The 22,350-nt window shown below is 33.3% G+C and overlaps 2 protein-coding genes across 2 annotated transcripts; both read right to left on the bottom strand.

Annotated features, from left to right (window-relative positions):
• Positions 1-13,267: 13,267 nt before the first annotated feature.
• On the bottom strand, positions 13,268-14,374 carry LOC139491954 (uncharacterized). The gene has a single exon (XM_071279962.1). The coding sequence runs from the start codon at positions 14,372-14,374 to the stop codon at positions 13,268-13,270; it is 1,107 nt and encodes a 368-aa protein (XP_071136063.1).
• A 2,867-nt stretch (positions 14,375-17,241) lies between these two features.
• LOC139491883 (uncharacterized) lies at positions 17,242-19,251 on the bottom strand. Its single transcript, XM_071279838.1, has one exon. The coding sequence runs from the start codon at positions 19,249-19,251 to the stop codon at positions 17,242-17,244; it is 2,010 nt and encodes a 669-aa protein (XP_071135939.1).
• Between the last annotated feature and the right edge of the window lie 3,099 nt (positions 19,252-22,350).

The following is a 22,350-nucleotide window of genomic DNA, read 5'->3' as shown; positions in this document are numbered from 1 at the left end:
AATGTCTCTGGTTTTTCAAAAAAATCGACATAGTTTAAACGCGGACTGCGAAGAGGACCCCAAAATAAACTGTTACCAAAAAAGAAATATTCACATTATCGCTTGCTCAACAAGGAAGCAGGTAACAGGAGACTTTATTTGTACCCAACAAATTAAACAAAAATGTATTCGTGTATCTGTTATTTATGCCATATTTGTTTGATTGCAGGATAAATATGTATATATGTATAACAGACGACAACAACTGGTGAGATTCCTGACTTGGAAACAGACCATATACATATCAAACTCTAGTATTCAGGAATGTTTCTGATTGGTTAAAAGAGGATCAGATGAAGCTTAGAATTACAAGATGTACAGAGGGTGACAACATTTAACCCAACATTTTATTTTAAACCAGATGATTACCAGAAATCATTTGCAACTGATTAAAAATGATATATAGATAAAGGAAGATGTGGTATGAGTGCCAATGAGACAACTCTCCTTCCAAGTCACAATTTGTAAAAGTAAACCATTATAGGTCAAAGTGTGGTCTTCAACACGGAGCCTTGGCTCACACCGAACAGCAAGCAATGAAGAGCCCCAAAAATAACCAGTGTAATAAAATTGAGAATGGAAATGGGGAATGTGCCAAAGAGACAACAACCCGACCATAGAAAAGAACAACAGCAGAAGGTCACCAACAGGTCTTCAATGTAGCGAGAAATTCCCGCACCCGAAGGCGTCCTTCAACTGGCCCCTAAACAAATATATACTAGTTCAGTGATAATGAACGCCATACTAATTTCCAAATTGTACACAAGAAACTAAAATTAAAATAATACAAGACTAACAAAGGCCAGAAGCTCCTGACTTGGGACAGGCGCAAAAATGCGGCGGGGTTAAACATGTAAGTGAGATCTCAACCCTCCCCCTATACCTCTAGCCAATGTAGAAAAGTAAACGCATAACAATACGCACATTAAAATTCAGTTCAAGAGAAGTCCGAGTCTGATGTCAGAAGATGTAACCAAAGAAAATAAACAAAATGACAATAATACATAAATAACAACAGACTACTAGCAGTTAACTGACATGCCAGCTCCAGACTTCAATTAAACTGACTGAAAGATTATGATTTCATCATATGAACATCAGGCACAATCCTTCCCGTTAGGGGTTTAGTATCATACCATCATAACATATATGAGAAGAACATAACCCGTGTCATGCCAACAACTGGTTTTTGAATAAATGTGTTTAGTTCCGATGCAAAGACCCTATAAGTGAATCAATATTAACGCCAAAATATGCAATCTTTAATGACCTGACAACAGTATCGTAACTATATCCCTTCTTAATAAGTCTATTCAAAGGTTTTGTTTGTTTTTGAGGGGAATACTGACACCTTTGTGCTTTATAAAGAATATTTCCATAAAAAAATTGGATGTGAAATACCTGAACGTATAAGAAGTCTGCATGTTGAGCTATATTTACGAATGATGTCCTTATACCGATGATAAAATTTAGTAAGTGTTTTGACTAGTTTGTGATATCGAAAACCCTGGTGTAATAATTTTTCAGTAATACATACATTTCAGTCGTTAAAATCGAAAAAATTGTTACATACACGAGCGAATCGTACAAGTTGAGATATATAAACACCGTAAGATGGTGACAAGGGAACGTCACCATCTAAAAATGGATAATTAACGATAGGAAATAAAAAATCATCTCTTTTATCATAAATTTTAGTATTCAGCTTTCCGTTAGTGATATAGATATCAAGATCGAGGAAAGGGCAGTGGTCATTGTTAGTATTAGCTTTATTTAAAGTAAGTTCAACAGGATAAATTTCTTTAATATAAACCCATTCAAACGGGAAACCAACGGTCTAATCTATATAAAAAAACGAGAAACGAGAAATCTTATGAACCACATCAACAAACGACAACTACTGAATATAGTCTATATATTTCATTTCTACTTGCCATGTGCTGTATAAAATAGATCTCTAATATTATGTATTATGTAAGGACTTGTCTATTTGCCTGGTTTTAATTTAATTGCTTGAAACATTTTATATACTTAATCAATTGTAAATAAATATTTTTTAACAATATGTGATAAATATTAAAGCAGATTTTTTTCTCACTCAATTATAAGCGGATGAGCTTCTGATAATTTTATTGATAAAAAGAAATGATTTAATTGATGATTTTATTCAAAATAAAGAAGTATATAACTAAGTCTTACCGTAAGCTTGTTTACATATAAATATCAAAATCAAACAGAATATAACATTTTCTTTGCAGGTCATTTTGAACACACTTAAGTCATGTATAAAAACCAGACTCAAGCTATCGACCAATCAAGCTAGCGATCAATTCTAGCTACCAGTTGCGATCATGTCTGGTTGTATAATATGATAATAAAGTCAAATGCAATGTTTAAATTCACAAAATCAAACAAAATTGCTAACAATATCTATAGAAAAAACGTTTACCAATCAAATCGATTAATTTGTATTTTGTTTGTTTATTAAATGTCAATCATCGTTGGATATTAAAATTGGCCTGACTAGCGTTTACTTCATCAAACTTTTTATTAATCTTAGAAACATTTTTTATATGATAATTATAGCTTAGCCTATGTTTTAACAGCAATTTATGAATATGTAATTAAATAAATAGATATTTAAAAACCTGGCTTATTTTTTTCATGTAAAAAAAAATATTTAAAAAGTGTAAACCAAGCATAACGTGGTATAATTATTTTCCGAAGCAAATACAGAATCATTCATTTTTCAAATTTTCTCAGTCGGCATTAATAAAGACAAGGCCATATCTTAAGTTTTAATAGAGTAAACCCATAGTACTGTAATTTTACTCGTTCTAAAACCCATATTACTGTAATGTTACTCATTCCAAACCCCATATTACTGTAACTTTACTTATTCTTAAACCTGTACAATACTAGTATTAATGTTGCTTATACGTGTACTACTGATTGGTTGTTGTTTGCTTAACCGTCTAGAGACAAAATTGTTATGCTAGGTTATTCATTTCAATTTAATATTTTATTAGCGTCTCATCTATAGTACAAACATTTATACATTTTACATACAACTTTTTTTACTATGCAATACAAAAGTTACTCAGTTCAGAGTTAAGAGAGACGATAAAAGCTACATAAGATACATTGAAAGTATATGCAACAGTAATTAAACGATCAGGTCTATTAACAATAAACAAACTCTGATGTTGTTTTTTTAGAAAAGATAGCAGGCATTGATACAAAATCTAACTACATTGATATCGGACAATAAATATACCAAATTATCAAAATTAATAAGATGTAGTTCAAAATAGATACTATTTTAAATTATAAACTAATTTTGCAGTACTAAAGACTTTGTAATAGTAATTTATTTATTCAGATATTTTGTTTTAATGTTATTTATAGTTAATTTAACTGAAAATACTCCCTGGATATTGGCTAATTTAACAGGGATACATTAAGTTTTATTGTTTAACAGCAAGATGTACAATAAAGAATCAATTTGATTGTTAAAAAAAGAAAAGAAAACGATCTAGTTCGAATTTAAAACTTTGTTAAACAAGGCTTCTCTAAAATCCGGATAAAGCGAACAGTTTTTAAGATTATGGGATTGATTTTAGATACAGTATCATAACAATAAAAACACACTCTCTCTCCCCTTCTTAATATTTTTTAACCTACCGGTCTCTAAATAAAGTGGTGCCACGCCACATAAAAATTTAGAGAAAGCACTGCGATGACAAAACGGTATCACAATTTTACAAAAATGCTCGGTCTTAAATTGGGACTTAAACAAGGAAATTGTACGTAGTTTATTCCCTCCTCTATTAGTATTAGAAGATGGAAGAAGTTTTGTTGACACTAGTTTTCCAATCTTCCTCAAAATATGTATGCGCTTTTCTAGTCGAGTTTTACCTAAATTTGGAACGATAAAAAAAAAACAGGAAAGCCATGGATATGTAGGTTTTAACTTTAAGTTGTTAATGTAATTAATACTACGAAAAACTCCTGAAAACAGCGTAATGCATTAGCATGTACGAAATATATATCATAATTAAATACTAAAATAACCATATTCTGCACAGTTTTGGGTGATAAATCTATGGTTTAATCAGAACAATCGAATACATTTTAATAATAAGAATGCTTTAAATATCTTGAAGGAACTTATCAATATTATTTGTTTTCGTTTTTAATTTCGTTATATTTTATCAGTTGTAAAACGATATATTCGTCATATGTAGTCGAAAGCGCCTCAAAGACCGTAAGTACTTAAAGTTTATATTCTGTACTGAAATGAACATTTGCAACAGATTTTCAAAATTTGTTTTATCGTTGAACTGTTTCACCACTATCTAGTTAGGTTCGCGCTGGGTGGTTATCGCTCACAAACATCTTTAACCTTCTAAATTCTTAACTCGAAAGGAAATCTTTTTTCAACTTTTTTGTTTACAACAATAGCAATACTTATATAATGGCTTTACAATAGATACTGCTCAACAATGTTTAAAGACTCGTAGTCAACCTTTCATTGTAAGATATGCTTTTATTCTTTTAGCAACCGTGTTACGATGTAAAGATGTGTTTAATAACAATTAAGACTTATTCGAATACATACAATATATGTTTGATATATAAATGTATATAATTGATATTGTAAACAAAATCAGATGAACACACATGGTCGTTTTCCTTTAATCATATTCTATCCTATCTAAATTAAATCTATGTTTAAATGTTTGATGAAAATCTATACCATAGTATATTAATTTGTTGTGGACTTTAACGATGACACAATGCATCTTACTCTTACATAGTCTGTAACTGAGCACTGGAGCACTCCACAATGCATCATACGTTTAAAACAGTGTATGTGATTGACAGTAGAGTATACGTGTAATAGAGCGATGAAGGGGTTAACACGCAAGAAAAAGATGCAAGAGTATGCCATTCATAAGCCATGAACACCGAAAGAGGTGATTTGAAAGGTGTAGTAACTACAGCCTACAGATGTACAAAAGTGGGTTTATATGTGACAAAGGACAAAATAAAATTGAGAAAGGAAATGGTGAATATGTCAAAGCGACAACCACCCGACCATAGAGCAAACAACAGCCGAAGGCAACCAATGGGTCTTCAATGTAGCGAGAATTCCCGCACCCGTAGGTGTCCTTCAGCTGGCCCCTAAAATATGCATAATAGTACAGTGATAATGGACGTCATACTAAACTCCGAATTATACACAAGAAACTAAAATTTAAAATCATACAAGACTAACAAAGGCCAGAGGCTCCTGACTTGGGACAGGCGCAAAATTGCGGCGGGGTTAAACATGTTTATGAGATCTCAACCCTCCCCCTATACCTCTAGCCAATGTCGAAAAGTAAAAGAATAACAATACGCACATTAAAATTCAGTTCAAGAGAAGTCCGAGTCTGATGTCAAAAGATGTAACAAAAGAAAATAAATAAAATGACAATAATACATAAATAACAACAGACTACTAGCAGTTAACTGACATGCCAGCTCCAGACCTCAATTAAACTGATTGAAAGATTATGTCTTCATCATATGAATATCAGGTACAATCCCTCCCGTTAGAGGTTTAGTATCATACTATCATAAAATATATGAGAAGAACATAACCCGTGTCATGCCAACAACTGTTTTTTTAGAAATAAATGTGTTTAGTTCCGATGCAAAGACCCTATCAGTGAATCAATGTTAAAGCCAAAATATGCAATCTTTAATGACCTGACAACAGTATCGTAACTATATCCCCTTTTAATAAGTCTATTTAAAGGTTTTGTTAGTTTCTGAGGAGAATACTGACATTTTTGTGCTTTATAAAGAATATTTCCATAAAATTTTGGATGTGAAATACCTGAACGTATAAGATGTCTGCATGTTGAGTTATATTTACGAATTATTTCCTTATACCGGTGCATGGTCTTAACATCCCTTCCTCCTTTCAACGGTTATCGAAATGAACGGTTTGTCATCTAAATTTATGAAAATTATGTGCCATGATAGAAGTATTGATTTTATTTGTTGTAAGTAAGGAACAAAATAAATTGCTACTATTGATATTGTTAATATGTCATTCTCAATTAAGGATAAATTTTGAATAAATGACATTTTGCTCAACTTGAGTTTTACATTAACAGCAAACTTAGCTCGGCCTCCCCATAGGTTTGTTGAACATCATCTTGAGGAATCTTGGCTGTCAAAAATAAATTTATTGGAAATAAAAACATTTTTGTCTGCAAGTTTAGGTAATCATTGAGGATTAAGTAATATCTACTGTGTAGTAATTTTATCTGGGGATAAGCCATCTGGGAGGTCTAAGGCAGTATTGTACATCATGAGTGTAGAAACTTTATCTCCCGCCTGAGGCCAATGTATGCTATGGTCAAATAAGGAAGTGGATTAGCCAGTTATTGGGAGGGACAATTAAGATCAGATTATTGCATGAACTTTGACATGCAGTCATTCAGTTAATTTCTCTGAAAGAAGAAACATCGTTTATTTGAAACTTGGAAAATATTTTGTAACTTTTTGCAAAAACCCACCTATCTTCCACACATACCAATTTTAATGACAGTTTTAATCATTATTTTTTACTGTTATTATTTTATCATCTTGAGATACAGGATGTGTGATACTTCACAAGATTATTTTTTATTGTAAATGTTGTAGTATTTTACTATTTGTTAATGTAATATATGATATACTGGTTGGGGCATTTTCTAAACCCCACCTTTGCTTTTTAATGTCATTGTCATTTATTTGCTACTATTGATATTGTTAATATGTCATTCTCAATCAATGATAAATTTTGAATAAATGACATTTTGCTTTTTGTGGATCGAATCGTCAATCAAATGGTTAACCCTTGTTTTACTTTAAATTTTGACATTCTCAGGTGCGTAGCTACTTGTACGATTACGTCAAAACGCCCGGGCGTGCACATGAATTTTTAAGGGAATAAATATGTTGATCCAAAGAAATTAAAAGAACTGTTAAGAGAACACGAGCAATTGTTATGCTTCCTCCGATGACTCGTAATAGACAACTTTCGAGTTCGATGCGTTTCCGTCAAAAACTCTAGTTTTAGTAAACATCATTCGTGCGTTAAGGGGCATCGTCACTTCCGTTCCAATGTTGAGCGAGTGGTTAGAAAACTATAATGCTATATTGCATGAATTATTCGGCAAATTAAATTCTCATAATTGACAATCAGCACTGCTGTCATTAGGGAATTATGATTAAGTACTTACAAAACAAACACTATTTCTAGTTTATCCTGCACAATGACGATCACTAAGACGCTTGATGAACGTTAATAGTGCAGGGATACAGGCGATCCCTTCTATCTGGTAATTGACGTCATAAAGGCGCACATAATTGAGTTTTTTTCCGGTGAAGGATAAACTCGAAAGTGGTCTATTGAAGCCATAAAAGTGACGATATTTACTTTTTAATCAAATGGTGTCATATTATATATTTGTTCATTTTCTGTCAAACTTGGAATCTACAGTGAATATTCTACTCAGATTACCTTTGTATAAAGTAATTTAGTATCTGCTGGAATACAATATGTGTGCCTTGCATTTTCATGTTTTACCTGACCATCTATGAATTAATTAGTTCATGTGTCCATTAACGAAATTTTCCCGTAAAAGGGTGTGAAAATTATATGAAGTTAAAATAATTAATATTATTTCTACTTTTATAAAGTTTTGATTTTATTGTCGATTGATTGGTTTACTCAACATCTCCTTTTAAACATATTCTGAAGTAACTGGTTTGGACATTTTTCTCTAAAATTAAGGACAATTAGATTCCAAATCAACACAACGAAATAAACAAGAACAAAATCCCAAATCAAATTTAAAAAGAGAGGCTAAAGATACCAAAGGTATATTCAAACTCATCAGATGAAAACAAACTGACAAGGCCATTTCAAAAGACAAAAAAAAAACGCCAAAAAAAGACAAACAGTACATAAAGACAACAAAGAAAACTAAAGACTAGGCAATACGAACCCCACCTAAAACAAGGGGTGAAATCAGGTGCTCCAGAAGGATAAGCATATCCTGTTCCACACGTGGCACCCGTTGTGTAGCTTGTGTAAGTAAAAACTTGGTAAAAAGTCTTATTCGTAGGTCAAATTCGAGGAAAAGAGGACGGTATTGTGGTTACAACAATGGAACATGTCTGTCGTCTTTTGTGGAACAGTCAACCAACTCGTGATAGTGAACTCAAAATTTTCGAAGGGATGCTTTCAACTTCACCACTTAGAACTCTTGGTTTGGTAGCTTCCTTGTAAGTAGCAACCTCATTCAAGGAAATCATGATGGGAAATGCAAGTTCTGCTATATCGTATCAACATTATACTCACATGCAGGTTATACTGGAATGTTGCTACATAGAAATGGAACGTTCACAACTCGGAAGCTGAAATCATCCCTATATAGTAAAGTTTTGTTCTCAACCGACAAAGTATGTTGCTATTGATTAATTTTGAATGACAGAAATGGTATCTTTTTCATGATAACGCTTGAGCTTCCGAGAGTTTCGGCCAACTACCCGGTGGTCCTCTGCCCTAGGGCCGCTGGGGGCCTTCAGACCCCTCGCTGAGGTTCGGGCGTACACCTAAAAATGGCATGCACTCCTTTTAATAACTGAACACGCCTAATTCATGCGTAACCCATCTCTAGCTAAGGGGTTAATTTGAAGGTCACATGAATACGGTTTCAATGAGGTCGAATTATTCACTTGCAATGAATAATTCTTCGGCGATGTTTCTTATCTTATTTTGATAAAACTGAACCAAAATGGCTTCTAAAAGTGAATTATTATTTCACTATTTCCCTTTCATGAATGATTGAAAAAAAAATCATATTTTAATTTTTTTTTATATCTCGAAGCTAATGCCCCTTTTTTAAAGTTATTGTATAATATTTGAATTATGATATGTTTTACATGTTTTGATAATGATCTACATGTAATCATTGAAACTTTCTAAAGTGTCTAAACGTTATGATTCTGGTAAACAAAAATGTCATTGTTGCTCTAATTTTGGAACAGATAAAAGCAACATTTGCAGCAGGTATAATGGCCGTTTTGTTTGTTACAAGTTTGCATTTAAGGCAAACTCGTCAGTAAACATGGAAACTATAAAGAACCGACGGACACTCGGGATTTCAGCGATGGAGCTGCTACTTCTATTTGTTCATTTTCCGAATTATACAAACTTTGAATTGATTTAAGCATACTTCGCGGTTGTTTCGACACACAAACAAAACTGGTTTTACATGTGGAGTCATTGTTTTCATTTTCCTGAACTTGGGAAGTTTTTTGTAAGTCATTTATTTGTATTAACACCAGGGCGTTATGTATATTCACGTGTATCTACGTTCAAAACATGAAAAATGAGCCCGGTGGGTATTGGATCGGACACAACTGTCTATAATTGATACCTTTTGTATTCTGTAGCGCTCTATCAACATACATGTACTAATACGTACTTGAGTATTTGTACTTTTCAGATTTGAATCATAAATCTTGTTGAATACAAGTTTTCTGGCACTGAAAATACACATGTAACAAGTAAAATAGCAAAAATACCGAACTCCAAGGAAAATTCAAAACGGAAAGTCCTTTAACAAATGACAAAATCAAAAGCTCAAACACATCAAACGAAAGGAAAACAACTGTCATATTCCTGACTTGGTACTGTAGAAAAAGTAACGCATCAACGTACACTTTATGACAAGGGGACAATTCTTCGGACATCTATATATTTTTCATACAAATTTCGCAACACGAGTTTCGTTTGAATTTTCAAAGTGAGAAAAAGTACAGTAAATGTACACCTTTTCGGTATAATTACATCATACTTACGATAATTTTCTGAATAGCAGTTTTATCTTTAACTCGGGGATATCATTAAAGTTCGCAACATTAACTGATACGAGACCACACACTTCATGCGTCATCTGATTCCCATATTTTTCGACTCTAACCGTTTTTGAAGGGAAAGCAAATATTGTGTTATGAAGGGTTATGACGTCCATGAACGGGGAAACAAAATAAGCTATAAGTAAACATGTCATATTTTTAAACCATAAATATTTTATATTATATAGATAGTAATTTAAAACTCATTAAAAATACCAGACTTATTTAGAACGCCTGACTCGCGTTACGTCTACACGGCAATTCAACCTGCTATAGGCTTTCCAAATTCTTTATTTTAGAAAAGTGCCAAAACTGCCCCAACTTTACAGATTTCTCACAGACATTTCTCTTAACAATCAACTCATATCAAAGAACTACGTACAATACATGTAATGATCAAAACTAATGAAAAGAATTGCAATGAATAAAATATATGAGCATATATTGTTTCTTTTGTGATATTCATATCTTTTAACTATAACATCTAAGTTTAAATATCGTGCTGTTCTATTTGTTTGATATCTGATACATCTTCGTAATAGGGATCACAATCTTGATCAAAGTATATTATAAGTTTAAGACCCACTGTGTCTAATATTATTTTCGTTTAATGGAGTGGTAACTCTTCTTTTCCTTTAATCTCATTCCATTATTATAATATTTAAAAAGCATTTTTTCAATGGGGGAATTCTGCGAGTGAAATACTTTTTTTTAATTAAGTATAGATATAAGAAGATGTGGTATGATAACACATATATTGTTTTTTTAATAACTAAAGATTTTTCCTTTCATTTTTTGGATAACATGTAAGATATGCTTTATTAAAGCTTTAATGTTGATTCACAATTTTGTAGACTAAAGTATTTGAGTACGTGGTGTGAGGCTGTCACCGATAAAACTTATGCTCGAGATGTAGTTCAAATTGAAGTTTGAGTTAAAGTCCGAGTTAACTTATGCTTTGAGTTAGAGAAAAGTCCAATTTAAATTTCTACTTAGAGATTGTTCAAACTCATACTTTGATTCGAACTCAAACTGTAATCATAATGCGAACTTTACTTTAAACTTTAATTCAAACTTTAACTTTAACTGTTACTCGAACTTGAACTGTTTAATTGTTTTCCACACCAACACTTACAATGTACTTTGGAATCGGGACGATGCATGAGGAAACTGATAATTCATTTACAAATATGTTCACCAATATGTTTAATGGTAATTTACTTTTGTAAAAAAAAAGTATCCGTATTTTTTGTCATCCCCAGAGTAAAGTGACTCCCTCCGGAGATTTTTAACATGAAATGTAACGATCCTTAAACATTACTTATATTAAAAGAATATTTAATAGTATTGATCCTCAAAGATGAACATTAATTTTCTACAATGAGTCCACTATCACCATTGAAGCGTATATTGGAATCTAAGCTATACATAAAGGCATTCTTAGTGATTTCCATGTAACATTTTTCTATTTTGTACATGTAAATGCATTTTAAACAATATTCGTGATAATTAAGTTACATATTACCAACTTATTTAACTAATTGGCTGGTAAAAACTTAAGGAAATAACATCCAAACCTAATAGCAAATAACATATTTAATATCTTTCAAAAGTACTTTTTTTCAAATAATGTCCAAAATAATGGCACAGGATTAAAATGGAGTTCTGGGATTTAATTTTTTTCATAAAAAAATAAGAGTGATTTAAAGCTTGACATATAGTGTAAACACTTGGCTATTTATGAAGACCGTTCACAATCAGAGTGATTTAAAGCTTGACATATAGAATGAAATTCATAACAGTGTGGTCGACAGTAAAACGTTTATTAGTAATTGTACTGATAAGTTTACCTATAACTTGTTTGTCGTCGGCGATGATTTTGTGCTCACTCAGTCTATCGGAGGCCTTCAAGTGGGGATTTAAATAATCATGTGTTACACATTTTGATACATAAAATGAAACTTTCTTTTCACAAATCATTTAAGGAATTTATTTTAAATAATTGTTATACCATCACTTACAACAGTTTCACTTTTAAGAATATTAATGTCCAGAGCTGATATCAATAAATAATAATAAAAAAAAAGTTTATTCATGGTAAAAAAAACCAAAAAAACTTTTAAGTTAATGGGGACCCGTGTTATTTCAGAAAATATCTTATTGATTAAGAGAACAAAAACTTCTACGTTGTGATCATTTAAGAGTGGCCTTCTATTTATTCAATGCTAACCATGTGGGCTTTTTTTTTTATATACAATAAATCGATTCGTTCATTCAGATATTTGTCAGTTTGCCTTGGCTCTTCAAGTCCAACACACAACTTCTCACGAAATTGGTATTTTTCTTACAAAAATTACATCCATGTGATGTATTCTTTTCATGGAGAATGAATGTTGCACCTTATTTAATTTGTTATCGGTTTTTTTGTGTGTATCATTGACGTATAAGACAACCTGAATCTTCTTTATTCAAATTTAAAACATACGAGATGGCAATTATAACACAAAATAACTAAATTAAACTTACAGCAGAAGAAAGATAATGAACATCGCTTTTATAGTCTTCTAAATATCGAAGACACAAAGTCAGTTGTCTTTTTTATAAATGATGTAAATTTATAAAGGAAACAACAAACAAAATAGTTCGAATATTTATATTGGAAAAAGTAAAGGTGTGTAAGTAGTGGGGAAACTACCGGTTCTGGGCCACTTTGTCTAATGTTAACCCTATGGGGAAAAGGTAGCCTCCCGATGTGAGGCTTATTTCTATGACGTCATTTTTAGATATTATTAATTGTTCTTTATTGATTAATGTACAGATGTGAATGTGTGTGTATGTGTGTGTGTGTTTGTATGTATCGATTCAAAGTTTTGCTTATGTAAATATGAGGAAGGAATTATCCAAATTGATTCTCCTTTTGTGTGATTGTATTACTTTTTTTTTTTTTTTTTTTTTTTTTTTTTAAGTTTCGGCTTCTTGGTACTACACTTGTAATAATAATAACAATAGTATGTACAATATTTAATATCCCCGTCAATTCAGACAACCATGGGTCGGAGAGCCATCCACATGGTGCCTTTACAAAATAACAAAATTATATATTATAACTATTTTTTACATCGAGATAAAAGGATTAGAGAATCGTCTACCACTCAACAGTATCTCTAACCTCACGAAAGGGCCAACAGTATGCTATCTTTCGTGCAGGGGTGTAAACTGTCGAGACTTCAAGTTAGTCTTTCCGGGATAGTTAACTCTCTCAAATATCAGATAAATCGCGAGCTTTAATCCAAGAGTTGAATTTCTTTGGCCAGTGTAACCATTTCACATAATATTGTTTGTTGGGTCCTTTGCCTTTCGTTTTGAGGATTTTTTCAACTTTCCACATATCGTCTTCCCGAACATCCACTTTCTGCACTTCTGATTGGTAGAAGGTTCCTGAAATTTCTTCGTCTTGAAAATCAATAAGTCGATAAACTGGAAGCCCATCACGTAATATTCTTTGAGATATTTTAAATATCTCTCCGCTCCATTTCTCATCGTATTCCCTGGTAAAAGGATTTCTTATGTATGTAATCCGAACTTTATCACCGATTTTGAAACGGAAAGGTTTTCGTGCTTTCTTTGTCTTAGGTTGTAATCTTTTCGGCCAATACATTTTCCACCACAGGTTTGTCTCTTTAGATATGTTGACTTTATCTGGTGCCATGCCAATCGTTCTATGGAAGGTCTTATTGTAGCTGTTAGCAAAATTCTGTAAGTTATCCACATAGTCATATGACTGCTTACTGGTGATAAATCTCATGATTTTTGATTTAATAGTTTTGATAACTCTTTCAACGTAATTAGCTTTGATTTCTGTATTTTGTGCAAATAAATGTTGGATATTTCTCTGTTTGAGGTGAGATTCTACTAATCTTGATCTGAATTCTTGTCCTTTATCTGTTCTTATTCTGTTTGGTGATCTTCCTTCTGATAAAACATGTTTCAAAGCATTCTCCACGGATTCGCCTTTCTTATTCTTTAGAGGTCTTAGCCATACATATTTAGAGAATATGTCAATCACCACCAATATGAAATTATATCCACTGTTAAATTTCGAAAATTTAGACATGTCCATCAAATCGACATCCCATTGGTCGTCTATTCCAATAACGATAACTCTGTTCCGCTTAAACGACCTTTTTAATGGTCTTTGTAAACTGTATGGTTCCTGTCGTTGTAGCCATTTTCTTATTTTATATTTACTGAGAACGAATTTTCCATCTGTTCGAACAAATCTGTACAGTTTATCAGGCCCTGCAAAACTCGCTGGGTTAGCTGGATTGTAATAAATATTCCTCAAATACTTTTCCCAAGAGGCCATCTTTACACATGGAATGATGACTATAGAATATTATACAGAGTACAACGTTCTCATATTTATATAGTTCAGCTTTCATCGTCTTCATCCTCCTCCTCCTCCTCTTCATCGTCATCAATGCTATTTTCACTTTCAGAACCATCAATATTTGTTTCGTTATCAATAGCTTCATCTAGAAAACTTTCCAACATAGGTTTATATTTCCTGATGGCTACTTTAATGGCTCTCTAGTAGTCCATGCCATCGTTAACTAATTCTGTAATCATTTTCATGACTTTGCCATGCAGTTTACCATTTTGCAACTGTAGTAAATACTCAATTAAACTACTATATATCTGGACAAAAACTGACCCATATCCTCGTCTTTTAGTTTGCGATTAGCCTTACTCATGGCGTGGCCTTCTTTCATGTCACCATTCATGTATTTATCAACTTTTTCTTCCCATATATCTGCATTTGCCTCTCTGGCAAGTTCAGCTAATTTTATAAAAGCCATATCTTCTCCATCTTCTATATCAATTTCGTTTACACGAGACTTCTTTGAGGGTATGTCTTCATCCTCAAATTCCCTTTTTCTTTTAAAATCATTATTTTCCTGGCACCACTTATTCATATGTCTAGCTAAATCCGGAAGGCTTTCAAAGACTACACCACAATCATCACATGAAGACATGATTTCTTTCTCGTCCGGTAAATACATCTGTTCACTTTGAAATGATTCTTTAAACTGAGGTGGTTCTAGTTCTTTTCTGCTGATATACTCTTCAGAAACACCTCCACCAATCATATTCTTGTTTTCAAATATATTAAGTTTTAGTCTGTCGTCTTCCGGTGTATTCTGTTTCAAATCAATGAATAGACTCCCATATGGTCGTTGTGTCCCCTCTTTGTACTTATTCATGAATTTCTTCGGGTTATTAGGATACATCTGTCTAGCGAATATGGCTGGCCCAACTTGATCACGTGGGTTTTTGAATAAAACTATATACTGGCTATTGATGCTCATGGTTCGACTCTCCTTTCCCTTCGCTGAGGTTCATGTGATGGCTGCCCTCTACAAAGAGTTCACAAACATCCTTACTATTGGTGACGTCTCTCATTAAATTGTCAAGGATGATTAAACTTGGATATCTAGAGTCAATGAATGAGTCATCATTCAAATTTTCAGGTAAACCTTGAACAAACATAATGTTCTTGACTGTCTGTTGCATTTCACTAAATAATGGCTGCCATCGTTTATAACACCATATAATCCTCTCAGGTGATGGTTTTATCATAGTCCGTGCTCGCTCCAATAATGTTTTATCCAAAACGTCTTAACTGAACCAGTAGGTCCAGCCAACATCATAGTGAATGGATGATGTAGTTCGACATTTTGTGGCGGCGGTGGTGATGGTGGAGGTGGTGGAGGTGGTGGTGGTGGTGGCGGTGGTGGAGGCGGTGGTGGTGGTGGTGGAGGCGGTGGAGGTGGTGATGGATATGCATGACTGCTCAGTGGATAGGGTTGATTGGTTTCATGTTTTTTCCTATAATGTCTCAACATAGCATCTTTTCTCGAAAATTCTATACCACATTCTGGACAGGTTGTATACATCTTTGAGAGCTTTTTAAACACGTCCGCTTCCTTCAAATGATAGACGTAGAGTGATTAAAATATTGATTTTCATCCTAAATATATTCTCCAATGTCCATAGGCCAAACTTTGTATCCCATCATCTAGTAAGTATCTTTTATCATCATAAGGGGATAAGCCCAGTTTGTTGATTGATATATTATATAACGTATGGTCATATGAACGGATCTGTGTCATGGTAGACATGTGGATTTCTTTGTTGAATAAACTTTGTTTATAATGTTCGTGTCTTGTGTCATGTTTGATCACACTCTTCTTTATACCCTTCGCTGTCTTCTTCTCGTGTAGTGCTTTATTCTCTTCATATATCAATGAGTACATCTTTGACTTGAGACCAACAAATTCCTGTATGGGAATACCATGTGTTTCGTCCTTCATCTTTCCTAACTCCTTTTTATTTAAAGTGCTATAAAGGCGATGTTCAGGGTTATACTCTGACGTATCAAACAAGTTTCTGTCCTCCATCATATCTTGATAGATATCATCAGTGTTGATGTTGTAGCACAGCGAGTCAGTGTCCGTAAACAAGAGTGTTGCTTTAGATCCATATTTATCCTTTATGTAATTATAATGGAAATCGTACATAAGTGATCTTTGACAAATCGAGTATAGTGAATCCCACGTAGATAGGTCTGTTTAAGTATAATCGTTGTTTCAGCATGTGAACAGCCACCAAATTGTCGTTGAATATTTTGAAGGCATGAAATGTTGGTTTACTAATTAATTTTCTGGCCTTTGATTGGTCTTTCAAAAGTTTTATATCTGTTCTCTTCCTTAAATTTTCCATCGTCTTTCCAAAGACTGCATTATTCATGAGTTTGAAAAAGTCCTTTTCGAACTCATTTGTTCCAAGCTTTCTCTTCTCTGTGTTGAAATCAATATATGTCTTTAGCCAAGGTCGTTGTTCAAATTTCATAACTCTATGGATCTTTGGTAGTTTCATTCCAAGTGATAAGTAGAGTTTCTGTAATGTACCACGTATTTTTGCTTTGGATGTAAATTTGGTATCAATTTTTCTGTCGAAGTTCCCTTTAAGCTTAAATCGTCCAATAGTTTTTTTCGCATAGGGTGATAACACATCATTTGTGACCTTCAATTTTTCTGGAGCAAGTGGATATTCGTTGTGGTCGTCTTGTAGTTCTCTTGGATATTCTAAGTCCACTTCTAATATATAACCATTTTCACTGTCGTCTGCAATGTCACTTATATGAAGGTTTTCAATTTCAGAATCGTTCATCTATCTGTAACCTTCAACTGGAAGTGCCTGTGACATGGCCCATCCGTATAAGTTGTTGGCATCTAGGTACATCACGTGATTAATGGGTTGATTTGGATCGTAGCTTGGTACATGTTTATTGTTAGCTTTGGCATGGCGATGGGATATCATTGATATTCCACCTCGTAAACCTTTCTCTATAAACAAATGCATGTCTATGTCAGTGAGTAATTCCAACTTGACACCTGTCATTTTCAAGGCAGCTTGCCAGGCTAAACCGGGTGAAGTATAAAAATGTGCAGCATCCAGTCCATAGTAGTTGAGACAGATCTCCCTGAAATTTTCAAAGACGTCGGCTAATGCAAGAACATCTGATAGTACGTATAGATCGTGGTACTGTCCGAGATTCTGTATGTTAAACAATTGCCATACGTGTTGTGCATGTGCATAGTCCAGTGTGGTTATACCTTCTCCCGATAATGTACTGTAAAAAGATTCAATCGGTGGTAGTTGAGATTCTAAAAACTTTGCCTCGGAATCAAAGTACTCGTATGGGTATACTTGTTTACGCAGAAGTAGGCTTATCCGTTCTTCTCCAAAGTGGCTTGTCATGTGTCTAAATTTACTCGAACCTTCTTTTGCAAGGTTTTCCACAAGTTTTTGTAATGAGGAAGACATAAACTTGAGCGAGTCTATAAAGTCCATACATCCCAATGAAAAAGAAATATACTTTTCCATAGTATTAGCGATACAATTCAGCTGCTTTCCATCAACTTTTCCAATAGCTTGCATAATCAAATGACTATCATATCCCCGAAGGTTATGAAATACCACTGGAATTCGACCTGTAAACTTATAATTGATATTACAGTCGTTATGAGCCGCCCCTCGGAATTTTCCGGTCACGTGACAATGATCTCGAACTCTAATGTCTGCTAGTTCTTTACATATGTGACAAAGAGTTGCGTTCTTAAACGATTGCCAATCTCTCCCTGTCATGATCATGGGCTCACAATGTTTAAATCGTTGTTCTATTTCTTCCTGTTCATTTACCATACACTCCACAAATTTATCGACAACATCTGCACCCCGATATACTACTGGTTCATTTGACGTTTCAGGTGTCAGACCCACCACTTTGTATGCAAAGCCACATGGTATGTGTTTTGTAGTCTTTTTCGTCTTCTGATCACATTTGATGCTACCAACAATAGGTTCTTGAAGACATTCAAAATCTGCATATATGATATATGGTACCTTGAGCTGTTTCCGAATATCTTTGTAATGTAACCACTTATTGTCTTCAGTAGGAAGTACGATTTTCTGTGGTCCGTAGGTCTGGCAGTTTGGTAGATGGTTGTTTAATATTCTTTCTTTTGTAAATCCATGCAAGCAGTATGGACAGTAAAAATGCTTATGTTCAGAAGACTTTTGATCGCCCAATAATCGATTAAGATTTTTAATCCAGCAGAAATGTGACTTCTTCTTGAGTAGATTAACATGTTGTTCAAATCGATGTTTTGAAATATGTATAGGGAATACTTTGCCTTTGTGAAACCCAAACACGTTAAGAGATATTTCATTCTGCTTTTCGAACTTCGGTATGTCAGCTAATTTCACAGGAAACATGATGTTATCAAAGTTTAAGCTTGAAGTGTGTTCCTTGTATTTCCAAACTCGCTCTGCGTGACATTTCGCTGGGTAAATTGCTGCCAAAATCGACCACATGAAACATTTGCTGTCTTTGTTTTTCACATTGACTATTGCATGTTTAGATCTAAGTTTGATTGGAAGTGGAATATAACTTGAGCCTTTTAGTGGTCTGTAACGTGCCATGTGTATTGTAAGATCTACCACTTTATCTACCGTCCAATTACTCCCTTGTCGCTGATATTCAATGAAAGATGTATACATCTTTTTGATAGATTCCTTTAATCCGGCATCGATATCCTCCAATTTTAAACTGGTCTGGCATTTTCCCCGGAAATGTGGCTCTGCAGTTTCTATGGCATCTTCTTTTCGTCTGCTCATTTTAACCTTCATGGATAGATACCACTTCAATCCACCTCTTTCTTTAATTTTACGCTTGATGACATTTTTAACATCAGCATACTCATTGAGCCGTATCCAGGTCCTAAATAGAAAATAAAGAGTCGTGGAGTAAATGTACACGGGACAAAATCGCACACAATATATAGAAAAAATACAAATTATTAATGAACAGGGCTTTTATTCCTGTTCTTCATCCTGAAAGTAGCGGGAGGGTCTGCAACGAGGAACCGGACCATTGATACTCATTATACGAAAGTAACATGGGTTAGTGCATCGGACTACAAAAACAGAAGTTCCTGGTTCGATCCCCGTTCCGGGGAGAACATTGCCTATCCACTATTAATAAATAAGTTTAAACTAACAATAGCCACACACTTGACTATGTAGATTACATTGTTTTTTCTTCATCCTACATATGTCTTTTGATATTGCTTCTACATGTAAATACTAAAAGTCTTACACTGTATCATATATTTTGCTCCGAGACCAGAACATAATAAAATAAATAAGACAAAACTTGCGCTTTAGATTAAGAAAAGGTCCGAAAATTTTGTAAATTTTTTTCCAGTTCTTCCGGGGTCCTTGAGCCCTCCCCTCGCCAAAATATAGTTTGCTTTATTTGTAATAGAGGCTAGTTACTCTTCTATATTATCATCTTATATATCAACCTCTCCAAACTTAAAAGTTAAGATCACGCATCCTTAGTGTTTAGATTGATAAAGACTTTTGCATCCGTCGACATTTTCTTCGATTAAAATAATATTGATCTGACAACCGCTGTTCATGTATACTTTAACGACCGGGCTAGTTTTCTTGTTAGTTTTAAAAGTAGTTACCTCCCTTGTTAGTGTGATGTTGTCATCAATCTATTTATTTGTACCACCTTTATATAATATTATATTGTACAATTTAAATTTGTGATTCATTTAATATTTAAATATAATAATTAATTCTTTATCAAAGATATACGCAAGGTAATTTGAAAGTCTTTGATTACTTTATCAACGTAGTTCAATTCGGAAGTCATGCGGTCTATTTTGTCTACATTATGTTAAATGAACACCGGAGTGTTTGCATTAGCAACATTTACTATCAATGACTGTACATCAAGAAAAGAAAACATTTTACATTATAAATCGAGAAATAATTAAAATTATATACAAAACTTTATGTTCACCCTTTTGGTATGTAACAAAAATCAACAACATTGTTATAATTTCATTGTCTGAAGCACCTTTAAATGAATGACAAATGACAACATTGTCAGTTTTTGAATGACAATTAAAAACAGTGTGGGTAAGATAAATTGAACATACTTTCGTTTTTCGTTTTTTGTTGTTTGATATTTACTTTTCTATGTTTCTCTGGGTTTTTTTTATTCACTCTCTAAACGATTAAATTAAAGTTTATATTTATTTATACAAATATCAATTAGTACTGAAGAACAAATGAGTCTATGTTATATGTTAACTGTACTCACTTCTGAAAAATCATGTAATACAAAGTCAAACTTCATCTTTATAAAGAAATTCAAGACTCAAGGTCATTAATTCATAAGTTAAATACTGTAACACAAAATGCAATGGTTTCATGCATGTATATCGATCGCTTTGTCCGATATAAGACATTATTTCAAGACATGACAAGGCAGCTTTACTATACGTAGTATATCTAGGTGATTTTGTATCAGGATATATGGCTTCATTGTCGAACTTCAATTAGTTCTGTATTCACAGTATTATATTTACCGTATTTAGTATTTTGTGTGAATTTTGTTGCAAAAAATAATAATAAATTAAAAACATCAAAACACAAAAAATCAAAAACAAGTTATTTTCATGCAACTTCTGAAAATATCACTATATACAATCCTATTCAATGATGTCACACACATGTGCATTAATACTCAATCTCTATTAATCTTCAATAACGACCGTACAGTTACAGTATGAATTATCACTATAACATGTATAAAGTTTACACAATAATACTACGGTCTTGATAAAATAACATCTGGAATATGTCAAAAAAGCAGCTTTCATGTTATGTATTAAAATTGAGAATGGAAATGGGGAATGTGTCAAAGAGACAACAACCCGACGATAACGCAGACAACAGCCGAAGCCCAACAATGGGTCTTCAATGCAGAGAGAAACTCCCGCACCCGGAGGCTTACTTCAGCTGGCATGTAACTGTTTTAAAGTGCTGAAAATATTCACAAAAAAATCTATCTTTTCACCAATAAATAAAGCTTAACCCGCCGCAATTTTGCGCCTGTTCCTAGTCAGGAGCCTTTGGCCTATGTTGTCTTGTTTTTTGTTTTATTTTAGTTCATTTATATGTTTTGGAGTTTAGTATGACGTTCAGTTTCACTGAACTAGTACACATTTTAATTTTATTTGGAGCCAGCTGATGCGGAATTTTCAAGCTGCTTTGGTACTTTGCTTTCCTTTGGTTGTTATCTGTTCTTTGGCCGGGTTGTTGTCTCTTTGACATATTCCTTATTTCAATTCGTAATTTATAACCTAACAATTTCGAATTCGCTATCCATTTTCTTCCTTGGTTCAGCCGATATTTCCCTTGTATTTAAATGGAAAAGTAGAAAAAAAATAATCAATATCAAACATGATTTTTTTCGGAGCATGCATGTCATATCACATCATCACGCTCGTTCAGCAAACACACATTTTCGTCACACTTTTTACAGTGACTTTTACTCAGAAAGACTTTGTATTTGCCAGCAACTTTAAAGCGAGGAGATGTAAGGTGTTAGCGTTTTTGGATTTGTCAGACACCTTCTATCTGTTCGCCAATATTTAGAATTGTTTAATATGTTGTATGAACTTCAAAGTATTTGACAAACGTTTTTCCGGGCAACTTTATATTTAATCGTAAGCTTGGTAGGGGTAGTTGAAGCGTGTGGACGAAATCTTCTAGCGAAAAAACTAACCATTTATTTACTTACAAATTACTCGAGACATCCAATCAATTAAAGGGTCGAATTAAACTTTTTAATTTAAGAGGAAAAAAATCATTTAACTATGACCATTAAAAGATAACTGATCTAACGAAGTGCCA

This window comes from Mytilus edulis, chromosome 1 (genome assembly GCF_963676685.1).
Source record: "Mytilus edulis chromosome 1, xbMytEdul2.2, whole genome shotgun sequence".
In the NCBI taxonomy this organism is placed as follows: Eukaryota; Metazoa; Mollusca; class Bivalvia; order Mytilida; family Mytilidae; genus Mytilus; species Mytilus edulis.
This window is presented reverse-complemented; position numbering and strand designations above follow the sequence as displayed.

Excerpts from the sequence above, each read along its gene's own strand:
- LOC139491954 (XM_071279962.1), bottom strand. The coding sequence starts at position 14,374 with ATGGCCTCTTGGGAAAAGTATTTGAGGAATATTTATTACAATCCAGCT.
- LOC139491883 (XM_071279838.1), bottom strand. The coding sequence starts at position 19,251 with ATGAGCAGACGAAAAGAAGATGCCATAGAAACTGCAGAGCCACATTTC.